General features: G+C 34.5%; 1 protein-coding gene across 1 annotated transcript in view; it reads left to right on the top strand.

Annotated features, from left to right (window-relative positions):
• The window catches only part of LOC132195365 (pikachurin), a 97,220-nt gene that overhangs the window by 55,878 nt on the left and 19,503 nt on the right, over nucleotides 1-21,839 (top strand). Inside the window, exons 2-3 of the mRNA XM_059617309.1 lie at nucleotides 665-781; nucleotides 11,656-12,009. Coding sequence (XP_059473292.1) covers nucleotides 665-781; nucleotides 11,656-12,009 — 471 coding nt within the window. The remainder of the gene's footprint in view (nucleotides 1-664; nucleotides 782-11,655; nucleotides 12,010-21,839) is intronic.

A 21,839-nucleotide genomic window follows, 5' to 3' on the forward strand; every position in this document is an offset into this window, starting at 1 on the left:
AATAAAGCAGTGCATAATTTTTTCACCCTCTCTTCCCATACACGCTGGAAAGTGGAAAAAATCGGTATGCGGCCCCGGAAAATCAACAGCGCAAAAAAGTGGCACACGCGCTGCGGCCAAATTAAAAGCTAACAGCACGAGCTGCTCGATTCCGTCCTCTATTCCGGCAGCTTTTGTTCAATTCGGCGCTTCTCAAGTTTCATATCAACTGTGATGGGAAAAAACGCAGGCGAATGACGATGGAAAAGTATCGATTGCATTTGTCAAAATGTTCTAAAATCATGCGAAAGAAACAAAATTAGCCAACATGAACTGTAATGAGGAGTATTATTTAGAAAATAAGGTATTCAATAATATTTTGAATCACCATTATTATCAAATTAAAAATAATCAAAGGGTTTTTAGAAATAGATTAATTCTATATTAAAATATTGTTTGCAAAAAAGTGATCATTAATAAAAACTCATAGCCCCAGATTTGCTACAAACCGTTTCCACCTGGTCAAAAACTACAATTTTTGATTTTATAAAAAATTTCATTAAAAAAAAGTTGAATTAAAAAAAATTAATTGATTTTAATAATACATATTTCGTTGGAAATAAAAATTGCCAAAATTATAAAGCTGAAAGTATGAAGTTTTAATTTTTAATTTAATTTGTTTCAGGCAAGTGCGACTCGGATAGCCCTTGTGAGCACGTTTGCTTTGAGCTTCACGACGGAATGTTCGAGTGTGACTGCAGAATGGGCTACCTTCTCCACCCCAACGGCTACAGCTGTCAAGGTATGTGAAAATCCATTTCAATTTTTCTGATCGAAATTTTAACTTTTACCGATTAATATTATTTTCCGATATTCAAGTACTTTGCTCGCTTTATTGCGATTTCATGTTCCGCCTTTGGAGGTTGAACAGGAAAAAGTTGAGCGCACAAAACTCGGTGTTTTATATTTGGGGCTTGGGACGTGTTCCCAGTGCGCCTGCAGAGCGATTCGTGTGCAAATCTCGAGACGCGCCGAATATAAACCGAGACATTTTTATTGGCCCCTTTTGCAAGCCGAGCAAACAGACAAACAAACAGGCAAGACGAGAACGAGTGAGCCATATTTGCATTCAAAAGTGCGCCTGGCAAATCCGCAGAAACAACAAACACATGAATCTTCGCGCCGCAAACTCGCTACAAAGTAATTTGCATGTCGAACGCACACACAAAAGCCAAAACTTTTGGTTCTTCGCCACGATGGCGCGGCCTATGTGCTGAAATGTAATAAAAAAATTTATTTACGGAAATGGGCAAAAAAAATAACTAGACTCATTTGAATGAAAAAATCATTCCCATAATTATATAAGATTAGTTAACATGAAAATGAAATTCATATTATGAATTTGTTCATTTTAATTCTTAACTTGATTTGAGAAAAATAAATAACAATAAAAATTATTTATTATTCTGAAGACAAAATTTCAAAGAAATGAGAAATGACATGTGTTTAGGGGTTGTTTTTTACTGCAAATAATTTCATAAATTTCTATTTTAGAATCTTCAAAAAATTAATTTTCATTATTCTAATTTAGTCCTAAAGATAACAAAATAATAATCTTTAATTTTGGAAAAATGCTAATAAGATAAAAAAATGTAGCGAGATTCAATATTTTTTGATGAAATAAAATCCGGCTTCCTCGGTGGAGATGAGCAACTTTATTTTTTCTGCAAAAATCCCTGCTCAACTAGTTTTGGTTGCGGGTTGCAACCCTAATTCATGAGCTGTTGGAATTCAATAAGCTGACATTTAACCAATTTTAAATTACATTTTGAAAAATAAACATGCAAATTATATTAAATTACTTTTTTAAATAAATTAAAATATTCTCTCCTTAAATTTTTATAACAAATATTGGAATTAATTCAATTTTAAGAATAAAATTTTATTTCATTAAAACATGATCACCTCGAGTGCCAAAAGGTTCCACAACAACAACTTCAAGAACCTATATAGAAACTAGAGATTTAATATATTGATTGACAAGTACATTTCTTAAACTTTACAAGAACTGATTAGGATTAGAAAAAAAAGAAGAAAATAATTCAGGATAAAATAAAGCTTTCATAAAAAATGATAAAATATATACCTGACGTACGGCTCTTCTTACTGCTATTTAAAAAATAAAAATAAATCGATGCTTTTAGTTTTTTATGCTGTATTATCCTCACCATTATTAAGTTTTTTTTCGTTTCCATTTTTCTTCTTTTTTTTTGAAGAAATATATTTTCATTCCCAACGTCAGGTTGTGTACGTATGAATCATACTTTTATCTTGGTTCTCACGGCTTTACGTTCATTTATTTCTGTGTCTCGCCAACAAAAGCCACCGAAGTCAACTTTTCTTTCTGCGAATCCTCGCACGCTCGTGCCCCTGTGAAATAATCGCGTGATCCTAGGGCAAGCACAATGCGCCTGCACGTTTTCCGTCCGAATATAATAAATTCGATCAACGTGACTCAAATAGTTCAGGAGCAACTCTTTGCGCGTGTTTCGGAGCAGCCAGACACAGCCGAGGTTTAATAAATCCCTTCGTGCTCGCAAGTCAATTTATTTTGTCCGAGCGTGGCGGATTTCGATCTCGCTTTTTCCCCAGTTGCGTGTCTGTCTGTCCAGCTGGCGAGAAACAAGCTGGAAATTTCATCATCATCGCCAAGTTCTTTTAAATACTGGAAAATTATATACATTTTGATTTCACTTTTAATAATTAATTAATTGAAAATATCATACTTACAATTGTTAAAAACTACAACAAAATTTGTGACTTTTCTAATAATAAGGATAAAATTCAAATTGACTTTTAATTTAAGAATAAAATATTTTTAGTTTCATTAGACGGAAAAAAAAACAATTTTTCTCAAATTTGAACAAAAATAGTCAAAAACAGAAACTATTTTGATGAATAAAGTTTTGACCTCATTTCTTGCAATAGAGCAATTTTTTTAAAATTACATAATTTGTACGGCGTCTCGATTAAAATAAATCTTCAACCTGGTTGAGTGCAGTAATTAAAAAGAGACGCGTCCGTAAAAGCGTCCGCAATTAAAAGCGCTGAAAAACAAATGGAGCAACAACAAGTTTTGCGAGCGCCATTACAATTATTCGCAACAAAAGCTCTCTCGAGTCGTGACGGCGAGCGAGCGAGAATTACAACGTGGCGGGAGATAATTGCGCCGAGATTATCGCAGAATGGACACGCTGATGTTTCCAAGAGCCTTACACGCGTCTCTCGTCGGGCAAACTGTTTTGCAAATTTGAAGGGTGCTTTCGCGGAGGGATGGACCGACTGCGCACATGTCCCATATTTACGCGTCTGCTGATGGCCCTTAATGTCACGCCAAATCCGTTTTAAAACGAGCTCTCGGATATTTTAACGACTCCATTATACAGTCTCGAGAGTGTTATCGTTTTGCAGTACAATTTCATGAGAATTCGTCTCTGAAGGGATAATGAAGTATATTTTATGCTATAAAATCCCTGCCTAAAAGGTTGATAAACTTCAAATCTGAAAAATTTGTAAGGGTTTTTTACAATCGCAGGTTTCATAAAAATATAGCCCAGTTGTTCCTTCTTTAAAACAAATTACTCTCAATTTACTAACGCTTTGTAGCAAAATGCTGGATTACAACGTTAGTAATTCCATTTTACTAACTTAAAGTAATTACCATATTTGCAAAGCACGTACTTAAATTTTGCTAACCTGTTTGTCAGTCTTGGTAATTTAAATTTATTATCTTTTTACTATGGTCCACTGGAAAGCTTGAACTAAAATAATATTGATCCAATTTTAATTTTCATAGCTCCTTTAATTTTAAAAATTTAAATTCTATGTCATATTTTTTTAATACAACATATTTAGAGCATAAAAATCATAAATAATGATAATAATTGCACTGCGTGGAACTGTCTTCTCCATCATAGCAAATTTAACTAACTTGTCAGGTCGGGATGTCTGAAAAAAAATATTATTATACATTTTGGATTACACCAGATTAAATGAAATAAAATATTAATTTAAATTTATAATTATCATTCCCGTGTATGTACTCCGATTTAATTGGAATTTAATAATTATTAAATATGCAAGAACAAATTAACTACCTGTAATAGTCCGTAGCTCAGAAGAGGTTGAACGCAGTTTCAGTTATAGATGATTTTATAGAAAGTTTCTCAATCGGAGAATCGATTTGAACTGAAAATTTAAAAATACAATTTAATATTTTTGCTTGGGTAGGTTAATATTTTCAGTTAACAATTTAGAGGTGTATCACTGGATATAAATTATTTCAATAGAGCTTTCCCTCCCTCTGCAAGGAGCATTTGTGGCAGTAATTCAAGGTCAAGATTTTAAATACTTTGTGATATCGTTCTTTTTTTTTCGATAGTGTGGGTTTACCGCGGCGGCCGTGTCTCTTTTGATGTCGGGCGTTTTAGCAGACATCTGCTCGTTGTAAACCCTTTCTTCTCTTTTTTCCGAAATTAAAAATTTTTGTATTGACCGAGAAGAACAAATAATAATAATATACCTGAAATAATTTTAAAAAATCAGTCCGCGGGCGTAGAGATGACGCGAGGGGAAAACAAGTTGTTTTTCAAATGACTATCCGCGTTTTTTTCCCCGCAAAAAAGAAGAAAAATAACACTGGCCGCGGCCATAACACACTCATTCTGCACACTTATAAAAAAAAATGTGCTCTAAATGTTCTTTGGGCGCTCAGGTGGAGAGCAGCGCCGATCTTGTGCGGGGGTGGGCCATCGAATTTCCATTAATTCCAATTACTAAAAATTTTCAAACAATTTTACTAACAATAAGAGAATTTATTAACGAGTTTGTAAACAATTTTTACTATCCTTGGTAAAATTTTTAGTAATTCTATATTGTTTTATAAAATTTAGTAATGGCAACCAACTTCTAAATTTACTTAGGTAAAGCAAATGTAAGTAGAGATGGTACAACTGGGATATTTTATTTATTTATAAATTACTCTTCATAAAAATTCAAATCCATTGTGGACCACTGGTTTAATCAAATGAAAGTTAATGTTATGATGTTACTTTTAATAAGATAAAAATAATAATTAAAAATATTTTAATTACTATATTTACTGAATAAGTCTATAATGATAGAAAACATTTTATTAATAATTAATCTTTTAAAATAATTTACTTTTAAATGTTGTAAATTTTATTTATAAAACACTTCAGTAATATTATTTTTATTATTTATTCTTCTCGGTCAATACAAAAATATACATTTATATAGAATATATTTTAAAAATTATTTTACAATCTAAATCAAAGTTATAAATCTTTATTCTGACTTGTCCATTTGGGCAGTACAAAATTATTAATGATTCAAAGCCTCCTTAGCCCTCCACAGATTCCTCCTTAATATTATATTTGGTCATGGATTCTCCTATTTCACCTTATTTTAGTTGCCGGATGTGCGGTGATATTTTGAAGCCTCCAACTTTCTCCGAGCATCCCCTCAATTCCTATTAGCAAAATTTTGGCCAACTTCTCCTTGCTCGCCGCTAGAAATAATAAATAACATTGTGCAGAGGGTGGGCGTGCCACACCAGAAGAAGAATGTTTTCGGCGGCGATGGTGCCGCACTGTATTTCATCTTGATTGGGTTAGAACCGCAGCCTCCAACTTTCTTCTTCTTCTTCTTCTTTGGGCAAAAGCCGGTGGGCCGGCGAGCAAGAGCGAGTTTGCCCCTGACGTGCCATTATCTCTTGCTGGGAAGACTTGCTGCGGCTGCAGAAAAGCAGCTCGAGGTCGCCGGCGCGGTTCACTAATTGAGCTCGGATGAGCCGGACCAGATTACATTCGTACCGACTGAATTCGCGATCGCAGCTGCTCCCTTTCAATCTCGCGAAATTGGCCACTGGTCTCTTTACAAATTTCTTCCAGAGACGAGAAGAAAAAGAGATCGCTGATGAGAGAAGAAGACGTACAGAAAAAATCAGCACATTTTCTGCCCGGTCAATTTATCTCAAAGCTGGCCAATATAACTTGAATTGGCCCCAATTAAATGCAAGCACCAATTATAAATTTTCCGGTTATAAATCGAAATCGCAATTAATTAATTGCCTTTTTCGACCATCAAATGGTGAATTTGAATTGTAAAGTTTCTTTATTGATACATCTCATCAGATAATTGCAATATAAAAGCGCGCATTGAAAAATTATAAAATTTATGGAAATAAGCAAGGGAGAAATTGAAGTTTTGAAAAATAATTGCATTATTATTCTATATTAAATAACCGATTTATTCTGATAGATGAGTGATTTTTTTCTTACACATTAATTGAATTTAATAGTAATTTTTTCTCCTTCATAAATTTTAAATAATTGTATTGTTTTTCAGCTATAAAATTATTCTATGTCAGTTTCTTAAGAGAATCTATAACGATTCCGACTTGCTTTTACTGTCGCCATTCCGCAGGTGTTGGTGAAAAATGCATGGGGAGGCGATGCAGAAATTATTCATGGTCGCGAACAAGCAGTCGGAAAGTGCGCGGTGCAGGCGTGTTTGTAATGCGAATAAATAAATATGTCGCACCTCAAGAGTCGCCTTAATGGTCCCCCTCTTCCCGTAAAACCGCGTGTGCTGGTGCATTTTTAAAAGGCGCATAAAAGCGCCGTTACTCCTCATCCGGGGCAAATATTGTTTCGCCGGCGCCGCGTCTCTTTTTGCGGCGCCGAGTGCAAATTTCACTGCCGCTCGAGCCAAAAGTCGAGAGAGTCATAAACGAGATAAATTATTCAGGCGGCGACATTAGACGGCCGTTAAGGACGCTCACAAATGGAAACGGAAAACACGCTTTCTCGGCACCTAAAAGGCAAGGAGGAACGGAAATATGCAAAAGATGGTCTGGGAACGACTCGCAAAGTTGGGCACTTTATTATTTTAACCATTTTTTATTTATAATAATTGCCAAAGTTTTTAATTTTGGTTTAAATCAGTAACCATGGAAACTATTATTTTTAATAAAATACTTTTATTAGTTAATTGAAATATTGAATTTACAGTAGTAATTCTTCAGTAATAATAAAATTCACCTTGTTATTGATTTGATGTTTTTTTTTTATTCTAAGAAAAAGATAAAAAAAAGGGGTAACATTTTTATCTTACTCATTATTTTTTTAAAAATTTTGTCAAGAAAAATATCTATTTAAAAAGTCACGCTTGCAATTTCTACCTAGTTTCATTTCTCGTGACAAATAGTTTTATTCTTCGCAGACAAAAGCTGTCTGGGTCTCTCTAGTTTTACGACTCACTTCATAGATTCCAATTTAGTGGCATGAAAGGTGGCTTTCATTTGGATTGGCTCTCGGGCGCCATCGTTTGAGTTATTACCGGCCGTTAATTCGAAAGGCACGTCTCTGGCCGCGAAAAGCCGCCCCGTGTATTAAACTGCCACCCCTATTTTTTTTCTCTCTTTCGCGAGCCTCTTTGTATTCATTGCGGCGTCTTGCTGTGTTCTGAACGCGCCGTTTTTCCACCAGTCACTGTAATAATAACGGACGCGCCGCTGGTCAGTGGCATTACTAGCCTGACTATTTATGAACAATAAATTTAACTCTAATTCATTGCTGCAATTTGTAATACAAATATAAAAATGAAATCAAACAGAAGAATCGTAAAAAAAAATACATATATAATAAAATTTGCTTTTCCTGATATTTTTGCCATGATTGAACGTTACGATTGATTTTACAAAATATTAATTATAAAAAGATTAAATTAATAAAAATGCAACATTATATGAAGAAAGTAAAAAATGTTTTATATTTTCATAATATAAATTTTTAGATTTTGTGAATTTTCTCCAAAACATTTTTTTTTCATAGTTATCCATGCCATGGGTTGGGCGTAGAATTCAACTATGATTTATGAAGATATTAATTTAACATGTAAAAAAGCAATCTTTGCAGTTATTTGGTTTTTCCACATATTCTTTGAATGCCCCTGGTGCAAACTGACATGTAGGGTGTGTGTCGAAGTCACTCCCTTTCGGCACCGCACCGAGGGCTGCTGCACCCCCGACCCGGCTGGCGTCTCAACATCGTGGCAACAGAGATTTATGGGGGCAGATAAGGAAAAATAATAAGCACATAACTCAAGATGAAATCGATGATTGTAGTATGTGCGACGCCGCGTGGCCTCCTCCGCACAGCCCTGCTTTGGGGCCGACGCGAAATTAGATTTCCGCCGCCATAAATTTGCAGACAAGTAGCTTTTTGTGCTTGGCCTTCTGCTGCTTTTTCTTTCAAAAGAATTTGTTCAACCTCTGAGAGGGTCTGCTTTTTTTAGCTTGCTCCTCTGAGTGGTTAAAATACTGATATTAAATTGGCTATAATTTTCAATTTTGCTTTCAATCGGGGACATGGTAAAGATTAATTAATTATTTATTCTTATTGATACTTATTCGTGTCATTGAGATCGTTAGAAATCCAATTTGATTTAACTAAAATGCAAGTTTAAAATTAAAACGACTGCGGTCCGACGAAAGTAGGATATTCAATTAGTGAAGTTTACAAGTGCAGATGAGAGGTAGGAGATTCATTATATAGTGAAAAAAAACTCAATATAATAGAACGTATTGAAGGAAATTTAGGGCATTTTAATAAGAAAAGAAAATTACTAATTATTTAGAAATAATTACCAAAATATTAAAAATAATATATTATTATCGTTTCAAATTGAATTATGTATTTATTAATTATTAATTTAAAATAAGCAAACTGTAATTTTATATTATATTTATTTAGTTGTATAAATATTTGAGCTCAAAACTTTAAATTCATCAGTCAGAGGTTTTTTTTGTGAGAATTTAAAACCCAAAGAAACCACTCGAAACAGGACATAATTAAATTAGTACTCAAACTAATCGTCTTGAAGTAGAATTACGTTCCGAGATGACGAGATATTTGAGACAAAGCCGGTGTAAAAAAGTTGGAAAATTCCTGTTGTGATAATGAACAATTTTAATTGAGAGCGAAATTTTCCCAAAATTAAAATTCTGTGTCCGTATTTTTTGTGACAGCAGGTTTTTTTATCTAGTCAATAATTACTAGTTTGGTAAAGTGCTTAAAATAATGAAGCTAGCAATATTGCATTGCCAATTCATCAATATCTCCGAAACCTTGCGCTGAAATTTTTTTCCAAAACCTGTAAAATTTAAAAAAAAATAATGATTACAAAAAGAAATCCACAAATTTATACTCTTAGAAATTCAAATATTCTTCAAGTAAGTTTATTATCATTATTTTTTTTTGCATTTTAAGTTTCGTTTGCTTTGTTTCATTGTTTATGCAAAACGATCATGATAAACTGCGTGCATAAATGTAAATGTCGCTGCAGGAAAACAATTTTGCAAGGGTTGAACACAAATTTGGCGCCGACACGCACACCGAGAGCAGATTTACTCGACTTTTGTGGCGCACGTGCACAAAACAAGCGGAATTAGCTGGCAAAAAGCAGAGAAAGAGAGACCAGATTGTTTTGCTCGCGCACACGACGTGCAAAATTGTACGCGCCATAAATTAGCACCTCGGCTTTTAATTCCACGGCGACTTGAGCAACACAAAAGTGGGATTTATCGCCGGCCAGATTAACGTGTAATGAGGCTGATTGCGCTCTACTTTTTCCTTTTCAACTCCGTAGTTTCATTTGCAACAAACATACGTCAGCGATTGTGATTACGCGTCAAATAAATTATTTGTCTTTTTTCCGAGAGTGTTTTTGTTCGCTCGTGCATGTTTGTTGTTTTATGCCGGCGCGGCCTTTTGTGTTGGACGCGGCGCAGAGAGAATGGCCGACGAGCGGGTAATCAACCTTAATGCGTCCTTGCGAGCTCGATTGGCGAGCAGATCGATCGGCGCATTTAATCGAGATGGACAGGGAAATGGGCGGCCGAAATTGCGAATAAAGTGCTTCGTTGCCATAGAAAAATAGAGGAAGGCAAACACAGACGACATTGAAGGTTTTTTTTAATGAAAAACTGGTTATTAATAAAAAAAAATCGCTCATTTTAGGAGGGTAATTTTTGCGAATTTCATCTTTTGAATAAAAAAAAAAATCAAAAATTCCAATTCAAAACAGAGTAATTTATTTCCTTGGAGTAAATCCTAATTCTGATGAGGTGTGACGCGACAAGTTGAAAAGGGTTCATCAGTTTTATCAAAGATCAGAATCGCGCCATGATATAAAGTTAAGTTGTCATTTTGGCAACCGTTCTCGGTTCGTTCTGGGTCGGCAATTTCTGGCAGCGCACCTGTGCACTCTGATTTATGTGTTTGCAGGCCCTGCCGTGTTGTACAATTTGCATCTACGTCCTATGTCTGACCACAGGTGAGGGACACGGCGCAGCATTAGTGCAAATTAAGTGCTTATTTATGCATCTGGACTTCAACCACAGCCAACTTAGCTGTCATCCATTATTATTTTGAGGGAAATAAATGTTATATCACGCAATCTGAAGAGGAATCTCTATTTTTAGGAAAATTAAAAGTTCTGTCAATTGAAAGCAGAAACAATTAATAAAAAAAAAACTTACAAAGTATAAATAAAAAATTGCAAAATTGAATATTAATATAGCATATTTAAATTAAGCTCTTTAATTATTAAAAACTTTTAAAATAAATTTAAATTTAAAAAGCAAAATGTTTGAGAAATAAATAAATAACCATTTAAATTTAAATATAAATATAGGAAACTATAAATTTGTTTAATTAAGTTGATCTGTTTCTTTTTTAATTCAAATTTTAAACCTATTTTCATTCTGCCTTACGGCGATAAGTTGCATGCAGTGTATTTCTGAAAGATTTTCCAAAAGCCATTCTGCCTCATCAACACAACAGTCATGCAGGCGCCGAGCATAATATCATCTCAATATCGCACCTGCCCCCATAGCATCAGCCCTATTGTTTTAATATCGCTAATGGCTGCAGAATTCCTCTCGGCGGCCGCAAATGTAAATGGAAAAGCCGCGCGTGGCGTGTTCGGAATGCGATCAGCGCTCAAAACTGGCGCCGGGAAAGTGACACTTTATGTGCCACGGCACATGATAAATGGAAGAGCCGCCGAAAATGGAAAATCCGCATGCAGACGTGCGCGTGTCACAACTTTATTGTGTATCGGAAAAATGCTTTTTGTTTTGGTATACGATAGGGGAGGGAATCTCGCTCTTCATCTCTCTCGTCTAAGAAAATGTTGCCGAAAGGAGCTGCGAAATAATGTGATTACACAGGAAAAGAGGATTCCTTAAGACGAGATAAAGGGGAAAATGAAGTGATATTAAAATGTTACCAAATAGCAAAATGGTTTGATGAATTTTGTCATGTAATTTATATACTTTTAGCTTTTTCTTTTATTACTTTTGTTTCACTTGCCCAACATCAGGGACAACCACATTTTAGAAAAACAATTTGTTAATGAAAAAAAAGAAACGGAACCATTTGAAAGGATATTTTTTTTATCAATCTTCCTTCCCTATTTTTTAAACTTTGTTTCCTGTATTTAATTAATTTGGATAATTTCGCGTATTGTTCAAAGCCAACCTCGATTAAAAAACTTCTTTGAAATTAAAAATGAAATGATTTGTTGCAGAATTGAACACGACGTCCGAGCCAAGCATCGAATTGGAAATCTCGTCGCAAGTGCTGCCCGAGGACGCGGACAAGGACGCGGAGGACATTCTGTACTCGCGCGACGCCTCCTTTTCGGCGCACCTTGACCCGGGAAACGACCTGGCCGCCTCCACTCCGCAACCGGAGGCGGCCGACGAAAGCTCGACGCAGCCTGAGCGGGTGCGGTTCGTGCCCCCGAGCACCACCACCGCGACCCCTCAGTGTTTGCTCGAGTGCGGCGTGGGCCTTTGTTTGGACGTGGCCGCCCCCAACGGCCGCAGACAGCAGCGATGCCAGTGCCCCCTTGGCCGCACCGGCACCCACTGCGAAATTGGTGAGTACTTCAAAAGAAAATAATGCAAACAAACTAAAAAAGAAATATTTTTTATTAAATAATTCTGAATTTTCTTACAATTTTTCAATTAAAATTATTTGGAAAAATATTAAATAGCGTAATTTGGGCAAAAATAATTTATAAAAATTATGTTTCTTTTTACAAAGATATTTTATTTAATTAGTCCTTGATGAAAAATTGCTTTGAATAAAATAAATACTCAATGGCATTATCGGTTTTGATTAAAGTCTGAATAAAAAAATCTCCAAAATTTTAAAAATAACTTATTTATTTAATTAAATTATTTTGAAACGATTCATTAACAATTTAAGATAATTATTAAATTGTGTTTTTAATTGTAAGTGCAAATCAGGATCAATTTTGACATGCTTTAAAAACTGCATAGAAAATGCAGGACAAATTTACTTTTTTGGAAATCTAATAGACTGTTGCTGTTGTTGGTGATAGATAATTAAACATTAAAATTTGTTGTTGATCAGTGAAAAATCTTTGCCAGCTTATTAAAAAAGTATGCTTCGGAGTATCGTTGTCTCTGCGGTTTGTGCAGAAAGTCATTGTTGTGCGCATCACATTGCAAACTCTGATGCGAAAAGTTTCCTAATTAAATTATTGCCTGCGTCTGGAGCGCGCTCAAGTAAATAGAACTCCTGCGAATGCGACCAAAAGCACTTCAGCTCGCCACTTACGCCGCCAGCAACATGTTGCAAACTCGGAACAATCAGGACAAATTGGCCTCACTCTCAAAATTAATTATGCAAAATTTTTTCAAAATTCCTCTGCATTTATTTTTAATTTTCCCAGCAGGATGAAAATGATCTGGCAGCGTAATTTATTTGCGAGCACGCGTGTGTTTTTAATTGTTGGTAATTCAAAGGCCGCGCGTGGAAAGGTTTAATTACAAGATACACAACAGCGTATTATAATTAAAACTCTCGGCCCTTTGTTTTCAACTGCAGCCGCTATTCGTCTCTCCTGTTGTGAGTTCCAACACAAATAAGTGCTGTACTGTGGTACGTGCATGACTCATTTTCGCGCTCTGTGTAATTGGATGCGTGTACGCGGCTCTAATAATTATTTCAGCGCAGAGAGCGCACGGCTGAAATTAAACTTTTTACGCGACAGGCCAATTTATTTTCTGGTGTATTTTGTTAATTAAAAAAGCGTCGGTAGTTTATTTCAACCTTAAATCCTCAATTTTTATTTTTTTCTTCGCAACACGCCATAGATAAGTTTAATAATTTATTAATTTTCTCTAAATAATAAACTTAAAGCTATATGATAATTATTTAATGATGCCTACAGATTTTTGCAATTAGTTATATTTACCATTCGTGTGTAACTTTTGAAGAACAACGACATCTTACATCAAAATTAATTCAATTAAAAACCAAAACTAAACACAAATAAATCTAAATTTTTATTATTTTATTATAGCTGCCATTTTTTCATTATTAATTTGATAATAATAATAAGCTGCATTATAAAAAAATGTATTATTTGTATTGAATTGTCGTTATATTAACCATAATCCACCTATTTATTATATGAGCTTGAGGACAGTAAACATCAAACACCAAAATTCCAAAAGTATTATTTTTTTTTGTCTGCTGAAACAATTCACAAATACAAAATTTCAGCTTGTGCTCTTGCTAATTAACCGGCAGGTCGAACAAATTTGACCACGGCTTTCCACAATGGGGCGCCGACCAGCCAGCCAATTAAAAGCGCCGCGGCCGATGGAAATTTTGCCATTGTCACACGCGCCCCATTTAGCAGGGCAATTTAGACCGCGAGCAACACTTTTTGCAAACCCTCTCTGCCGCCCCTAACGAGCTCGTCTGACGCCGCAAAAATCAAATTTCACCAGCAAGCACCACCGGGGCAGCTCGTCCGTTCAAATTCCATTAGTCGTCGACAACAACAAACCCTATTTTTATGGCCGGTCCATTACAATGCATTGGAGCTCATTAAGGCTGATATGTTCAATTTTTGAAATTCTCAACAACGCGTCCGTTTAGCCGTTGTCAAAAAATTGTAAGAATATTAGGCAAAGAGAAATTTTTTCAAAATAATGAGTTTAATTTAATTGAGAAATTGCTACCATTCAATTTAATTTAATTGATGTATATAATGAAATGCATTGTTTTGCACTTCGTGCTTTTTTTCACCGAAAGCTTCCAGAGAAATGCATATTATTTTGTAGTTTGGTTTTAGTTTTCAATGAAATTAATACTAATTTTGTACTATTTTTGGAAGCTGAAATAAATTTTAGAATTATATGTTATTAACTAAAAACTAATAAAGACTTTTTTAACCAATTGAATAATTAATTTGTTTTAATTTCTGTATTTTATTTAAAATATTTTTTTCTAATTTGTTTTTATTTATAATTAATTTCTATATTATAATAATAAAAATATTAATAAAATTGTTTACAATATTTCTATTATTATTCCTATGATGCATAGTACACTCATAAATTTCGATTGAAACAACCGTATAATCTCTACTCGGACGTGGACTTTGTTATGACTTGATTTGATTATTGAAAACAAAGAATGCTTTACTTATTCAAAGGAAAAAATAAAAACAAGAGTAGTTTGAATACGAATCAAAAGCCCAGCAGATGGCGCGGCTGGAGTAGTTTGGAAAACTGCCGAGAAAGTTTCCCTCCAAAGTCGTCACTCGTCCCATTGACATAAAAGATCAAGAGGCGCGCACGATAAATGTTGATTCGGAGCGAAATTTTTGATGACTCGTGCGTGCCCCGCTTTCCAAGACGCGCATCTCTCGAAAAAGTCCTCTCGCTTCCACCCTCCGTGCCGACAAATAAATGATGCAACCGGTCTCGGCACCGCCCGAAGGAAACGAAATAAATGTGCGAGAGAGCGTCTTTGCTACCATCCATCCATCCTTCGCTTTTCAATTTGCCATCACGGCTGCCAGATTGGCATCATCAGCGTCGTCGTCGTCGCATTCAGCACTATTTTGGGGTCCTTTCATTCAACAGCCGGGCCGACAGGCCACCCCTTACTTCCTCCGCTTCTTGTTATTCCACCCAGAGCCACTTGGCCAGGATTTGGTCGAATTAGAAAAACGACTGACCAGGTAGAAGCCACTTGGCCTATATCAAACTTGAAATAAAAATATAAAAACCTTCAAAAGTCAAACAATAAAGTTTGCCTAATTAATATAGTCAATAAATTGAAATTTAATCTCCAGGTGGATATTTTTTTTTCATCAAAAACAAATATTTTCAAAGAGGCAAAGTTTGGCAAAAATCTAAAATTTAAATTTAATAATAACAGAACGTCATATAAAATTAAATAATTGTGATTTTATTTCGATTTTTTTTTAGTTTTTTTAAAATACATAATTCCTCTTTTTCGGCTCCAGCTCGGCAAGGATCTGGAACAACTTTTGCGTTCATATTAAGTCTATGAGTTTTAATAAGTTCTTAACTGCAAATTCTCTCCCAGTGTAACTTTTTCCTGAATTAACTTGTGAGAGAATGAATTGCAAATTACATTTTTTTATTATAAATTTAAAATTCATTTTATTTTGTCCTGCTTTTTTCATTTAAATTTCAGGGCTTCCAGAGTTAAATATAAATTTAATTCATGTTGAAGCATCAAACAAAATAATTTACAACATGTCAAAAGAGTAGAAAACTCGCAAATTTAATTTATGTGATCATTACGAAATAATGTTCAACCAGCAGCCACGCCAGAATAAATTAACAGTGGCGAAAACACCAACGAATACGTTCAAACAGTTTGACCAGCAATCAAACAAAATCGCCATTAACGGCAAAATTAATGGAGCCGTTAATGCATCGCAATGAAAAACCCACGCGATCGCTCGCCGGCCGTCAATCATGCGAAACAACACCAATCGCCGCACCATTTATGGTCACGCATTAAATCATTCCGAAAATTTTCCGGATGCAAAATCGATCGCGAATCGGAAATAAACAGGGATTCGCTTTTATTGACCTCCTGTTGTTTGAGCCGTTCAAGAGCACTTTTGGTCCAGATGAGAGACAAAGACTTGCTCGCGCCGCAATGACCTTTGTGCCGTTTGCCCAGGATTATTGATTGCCCCCGGCATATGTTTATGATCACCACAAAGCAGCAGCAAGGTGCGCTGGCTGCGGAACAGCAACAACTGCCGACTGCAATGTTCTCTTTGTACATCATGACTTTTGGTACAGGCTAATGAATTATTCAGGTGTAGCGGGCTATTGTGAAATCCTCCGACAGAATGCTGAACGAGGAAAATGTGGGGTTTTTAGATGAATTTCTACTTTTATGAAATTTTAAAGGAAAAATTTCAATAAAAATGGGAAATAGTGGAAGTTAAAAAACCACCACCTGCGCAGAGATGAAATTTTGTCTGCTTGAATTATAATCTTTTTTATTTATTTATTTTTTTTTTTATTGTAGGGTCAGGCCAAGACAAAGTCTTGTCGGCTTGTGCCCTTTATTGGTGGTACAGAAGGCACCACCCAATTTATTTTTATTATTTTTTTATTTTTGGGTTCAACTTTATTTAAAAAATCATCATTTTTTGCTGGCATATCCTTAATTTTGGTCCACGCGATGATGACAACAAAGCTGAAAACTAAAAAAGAGAGAAAAGATTAAGAAAGGATATGGATATGGGAAGGATATGGATATGGGAAGGATATGGGGTAGGGGAAGGTCAGATTTTGATATTTTTTTGGTGTTTCAAAAACAAATAGTTTCAAAATATCTGTAACAAGTATTTTGTTCTTTCTATATCCGTGTTATTTTTTTTAAAAAAATGTGGGCAAACAAATAACAACAACAATAATAATAAAATTATCGAATTCAAAGTTATGAAAAATGAATAATTAATGATTAATTCTCTCTCAATTATATATTATTTAGTTACAAATGTATTTAAATTTCTTCTTTATTTTTTTGTGATGTTACATTTTTCAATTTTTTTTATGGTTACTTTCATCTTGTTTGATCCCTTTGAAATCGATAATCACTTTGTGTCCGTCGCCTGACGCAGCCTGCGTTCCTCTTTCTCTCTCTTTTTCCTACTTTTTATTCAACTTCCAGAGCAAACAAATTTGAAATATTAAACACGCACCAAACAAGCTGTGGAACAACATGACGTGAACATAAACTTTGCTCTTTATCCACACAGGCCGACGTATCTAAATGCCGAAAGTTGGTGAATTTTTTTTCCTCCTCCTCCGAGGCGGAAACTTTTCTAAACAGGCCCCAGCGTGCATCTTTAACAAACTACTGAGTGAGTGCGAAAGAAGAGTAAAGGATGAAAAAAAAGAAAAAAAAGAAAAAAAAATGTAAAAAACTCTCCTTTTGTGGCTTATTTTTGCATTCAGAAAGCGCGCGCGCGCGGTTCCTTTGCTCCATTATTTGCGGCCTCCAGGTATATAAAAGCAACTTTAAATCAAAGAGTGACTCAAGGAAGGGAAGAAGTTTAACGCTCTCGTTTCCATCAGCTATCGATTATCACCTCCAGCATTTTTCGCCTTTTCAGTAGCGATTCCAAGCCCAACAATCTCACGGAGAAAAGGATCGTCGTCATTTGAATCTGAGAAATGAATAATTCTGGCCGCTGAGAATGAAAAATCAGCTCAATCTTTATTACACACGGTTTTCTGAGAGAGAATAATTTTCCCCTTGGAACTGATAAAATCTCTCGCAGCACGTCTGAAGCCATTCCATAATATAGGAATAGATTGACAGCGATCAATAATTCTTCCATTATTATCACGGTTATAATTCAGTAGAGAGGTCAGCAGTCACTAGAAAACGATAAAATGGAAGTCGAAATAAATTTGTTAGAAATATTAAATACTGCGATTTAAAAAAAAATATAGACGGTTCTATGTTCTACGAATCAATGCGTTGTGTGCGAAGAAAATCAGAAGATATAAACCAATTTCGCCTTTTATTCCAGTCGAAGTACAATTAATTGGCTAAATTAAGTTAAAGTTAAAAAACTGTTTAATTTTTAAGATTAAGTTTTTAGATCGTTATTTAAATGTTTTATGTTTTTAAAAAGAATTAAAAGTTCTTTGTTAATTTTATTTTATAAACTGTTTATTTTCTTTATATTTTTTACGTTGTTGATGTTATTTACACATGCAGTTGCATTATATTATTTAAATTTTGACTTTGATGTATGCAAAAATTTAAATATATATTTACAAGATTCCATTGAGTAGTATATTATGATATAAGTAATACAGACTATTAGAATATTAAGTTTTGTTTGAATTTTTTTTCCACATAACCATTATTTTTGTGATTAATTGTCCTTATTGAAAACACAGATAATTTAACATCTTGGAAATTAAATAATTTGCAGCGGAAAAAAATTGTGGATAAAACGTCAGCACCATAAGCAAGCTTTTGCTAAAACTTGTAATGTCGCGTTTTTGTTTGATCAGTTATGCTGAGATTTCAAATATTTTTTAATTGTTTGTAATTTACGAAACATATTATTACACGATTTTTTTGGAAAGATTATGGACTGCATTTTTTTTAAATTATCAAATATATTCTCACCGTTTTATTTGCAGTAAAATTATTGCAGTAATTGGAAGGGAAATATTGAATTTTTGGATGAAAAGTGTCAGCAAATTTTTTGCAAACCCATTATAATAATTTAAAGTTAAAATAACAAAAAATATTTAGTAAAGTAATATTTAAATCACATCATTATTCGTGCGCTTAGATAGAATTAATTATTTTTTTAGTCAATTAAAATATTCTTTACTTTCATTAGCACTGTAAGAAAAAAAGCCCAACGACCGGCGCGTACACAAAGACCATCTCATTCTCGCTGCATCCGTAAAATCCCAAGACGCAAACAAGCATCCAGTTTGTCTGTACCTGGCCTGGCGGAATTAATTATTGCCCCAGACAGACGGGAAAAGCCCCTCTGATGGCAAATTACAAATTAGCCTCCGGAGAAGAATTGGTTCACAGCGCCCGTACTTCTTTCATTTCCAACCTTTACTTTTCTTTTGCTCCACTGCAAACGGTTCGTGCCAAACAACGATTACTCCTGACCAGGGAACGCGGCCAGGTGTGCTTTTCGGTCCCAAGGCCGTCGTTTAACGGGAAACGTCTTTGATGCAGGGGACTTTTCTATATTGGAATTTACTGCCAATTGTGTGTTTTCTGCTGGCATTGCGGCGAAAGTTGAAAAAGGGAAAGTTATGTTTGCCTGGGGAATTCCAGGTGCCTTCAGCCGTTTTGGTAATGTGGTCTGCAGTTCTTTGCATTCTGTTTTGAATTAAATTAAATTGCATTGCAGATCGAAAGAATAAAGTTTAGATTAAACTGAAATCCGAAACACATTGTCATCTTTCTGAATTGATTTTATAGACAAAAATAAATAAAGACCGTCAATTTAATCTAATTAAGCAATTAAATTATTCAAAAGAAATTTTAACGTGGATTCAGAAACTGAGCCTTTAGTCTTGATTTTCAAGTTTTAAATGGAAAAATAAATTTTTGTTTTTGTAAACGAAAATCCTAATCTGTTTTGAAAAGAATCAAAATTCCTTATTTAAAGTTGAAATTTTGACATTTTAATTCGTTTCCCGAGCATTGATTTTCTTGCTCAGTTTCCGAATCCACTTTTAAAAATTAAAGCACGGAAACTGGAATAAACTTTACAACGCAAACACAACACAACGCCACACTAAAAATTACTAAAAAAAACACACTCACAATTTAACAAATTAAACTATTGATTATTTTCCAATAACTTTTGAACTAACATAGATAATTTATAATTCTTCCTTAGTAGACTGAAAAGTTTTCAAGCGGGAGAACTTGAGAGAACATGAAAGGCCATTACTTTTCCTGACTGAATTTGTCTTTTTAACTAGCCAGACTATCAAACTAAATTGGTTTCCTCCATCACTGTCAATCGACTGTTCCATACATTCATTTGGATTATACTTTTCCGTCGGAGATCAATTTTCGCTCCAACTTTTTAATCCGCGCATCCGATTTTTTCGCTCTTTGTCGCAGCTGCTCCTAATTACTCGCTGACCCCGCACAAGTTTATCCGCGCTTTCAAAGCCGCTCGCTCGCCATCGTGCACTTTTTCCCTCCCGCCGTAATTCCTCTCTATAAATGGAGATAAAAACCTGAGGTAGAGAGAGAGCTTTCAAGACTAATGCGATTTAGTTCGAACGTATAAAGCTGAAGGCGAGTGATTCGCAAATGTAAGTGAAGGAAGCAAGGCTCACACATTGATTCAAATGCAAGTGAATTATTCCTAAGCAAACATTCTGCGCTTAAGCTGCGGTAATTTGGCGCAAATTAGTTTTCCAACTGCGATTGGAAACAAAAGCCCGCGTTCGAGGACGAAGGAAGCAGGCTTTTGCCCTGAAAGGCGAGTGGTTTATGCAGCTCGCTGGAGAAGCGCGCTGCATGCGTCTAAATTAATTATGTTCTTTGGATGTTCCTGCTCGCTAATGCTGCTTTAATAAGGAGGGCTTCAAAGGGATTCGCGTTCTCATTTGAATGCGAACGTACGTGAGGATTTCGTTGAAAAATTGCCTGCGTTTCGTTCTTTCTTCATGATGAAGTATTTTTATTTCCTTTGACCACTAAAAAATCCTGCACTACCATTACAACAATAAAATTTAATAATTATGAATTAAATTACTTAATTATTATTTTTTTACAACACTCCTGCAATGACTGAAAATAAATGGAAAGAGACTAACTTTAAAGATCGGCACCTTTTTACGAGGTATGCTTGCCATGGTTTTCATCATTTGTTATGTGAAAATAAAGATTACCACTGTGCAGCAAACAAAAACTGTAAATGTATAAAATGTGGTGAACAAATTGGAATGTATCACCTATTCGAATGTAAAAAGAGTGACTTAACACTAACTAAAGCAGCTTCTATGAAAGTTTAGTGCAATTACTACCTCTTCAGTTTTTACTATTATTATATGCATAAACAATTAATATTCATGTATATGTGTCTGTATACCGTTGGTATTTAATAAAAAGAATTAAATTATTTTTTTAATTCTAATTAATTTTATTACATTTTTTTTATTTAATCCTTTTAATTTTCTCCATGAAAATTTTAAAATATTGTAATGTTGAGGTTGAGGAATAGATTTAAATAATCAAATTTAAATTTTGTTTCTTATTTATAAATAATGTGATTGCAGTAATTTTTAAGAGTTTCAATTATTTACATTTTGTAGCCTTTCAAAATAAACAAAAACTATGAGCTATGAGCATAAAAAAAGCAATAGTTTATTGATAACATTAAAATTAATCTGAAAAATCCTTGTGGTTTAATTTTTTTCTACTCATTCATTAATTTATAAAGAATTTGATTAGTCATTTGTGCACATGCTCTAATTACATCTTTCTTATCCTTTCTATAAATGAAAATCAAACAAAAAAAAGGCTGTAAGGTGTAATGAAAGAAGAATCCGATACCAGCGAACCAATGTTACCAGAATAATCGTATTACTCGTGATATTGTATTTCCAGCCCAGCATTATTTCTCCCTTCATTTCATTCTCACTCTCTCTTGCGTCTACATACTTTTTTTTTAGCATACGCCAAGCGACAGGGGATTTGGCGACGGGTGAATTCATTCGTACGCATTTAACTTTCGAAAGGGGCTGTAAATATCAATCCGGAGAAAAAGCGAGAAAGCAACACACGCGAGAGTGTTTTCGCGAGAGAATGAGAACATTAAACTGTTTTTTGTTTCGTCTCGATAAAACTCTCGCTCGGTATTCGTCATTA

The sequence above is a fragment of the Neocloeon triangulifer genome, unplaced genomic scaffold (genome assembly GCF_031216515.1).
Source record: "Neocloeon triangulifer isolate White Clay Creek 2 clone unplaced genomic scaffold, ASM3121651v1 ptg000009l, whole genome shotgun sequence".
Lineage (NCBI taxonomy): Eukaryota > Metazoa > Arthropoda > Insecta > Ephemeroptera > Baetidae > Neocloeon > Neocloeon triangulifer.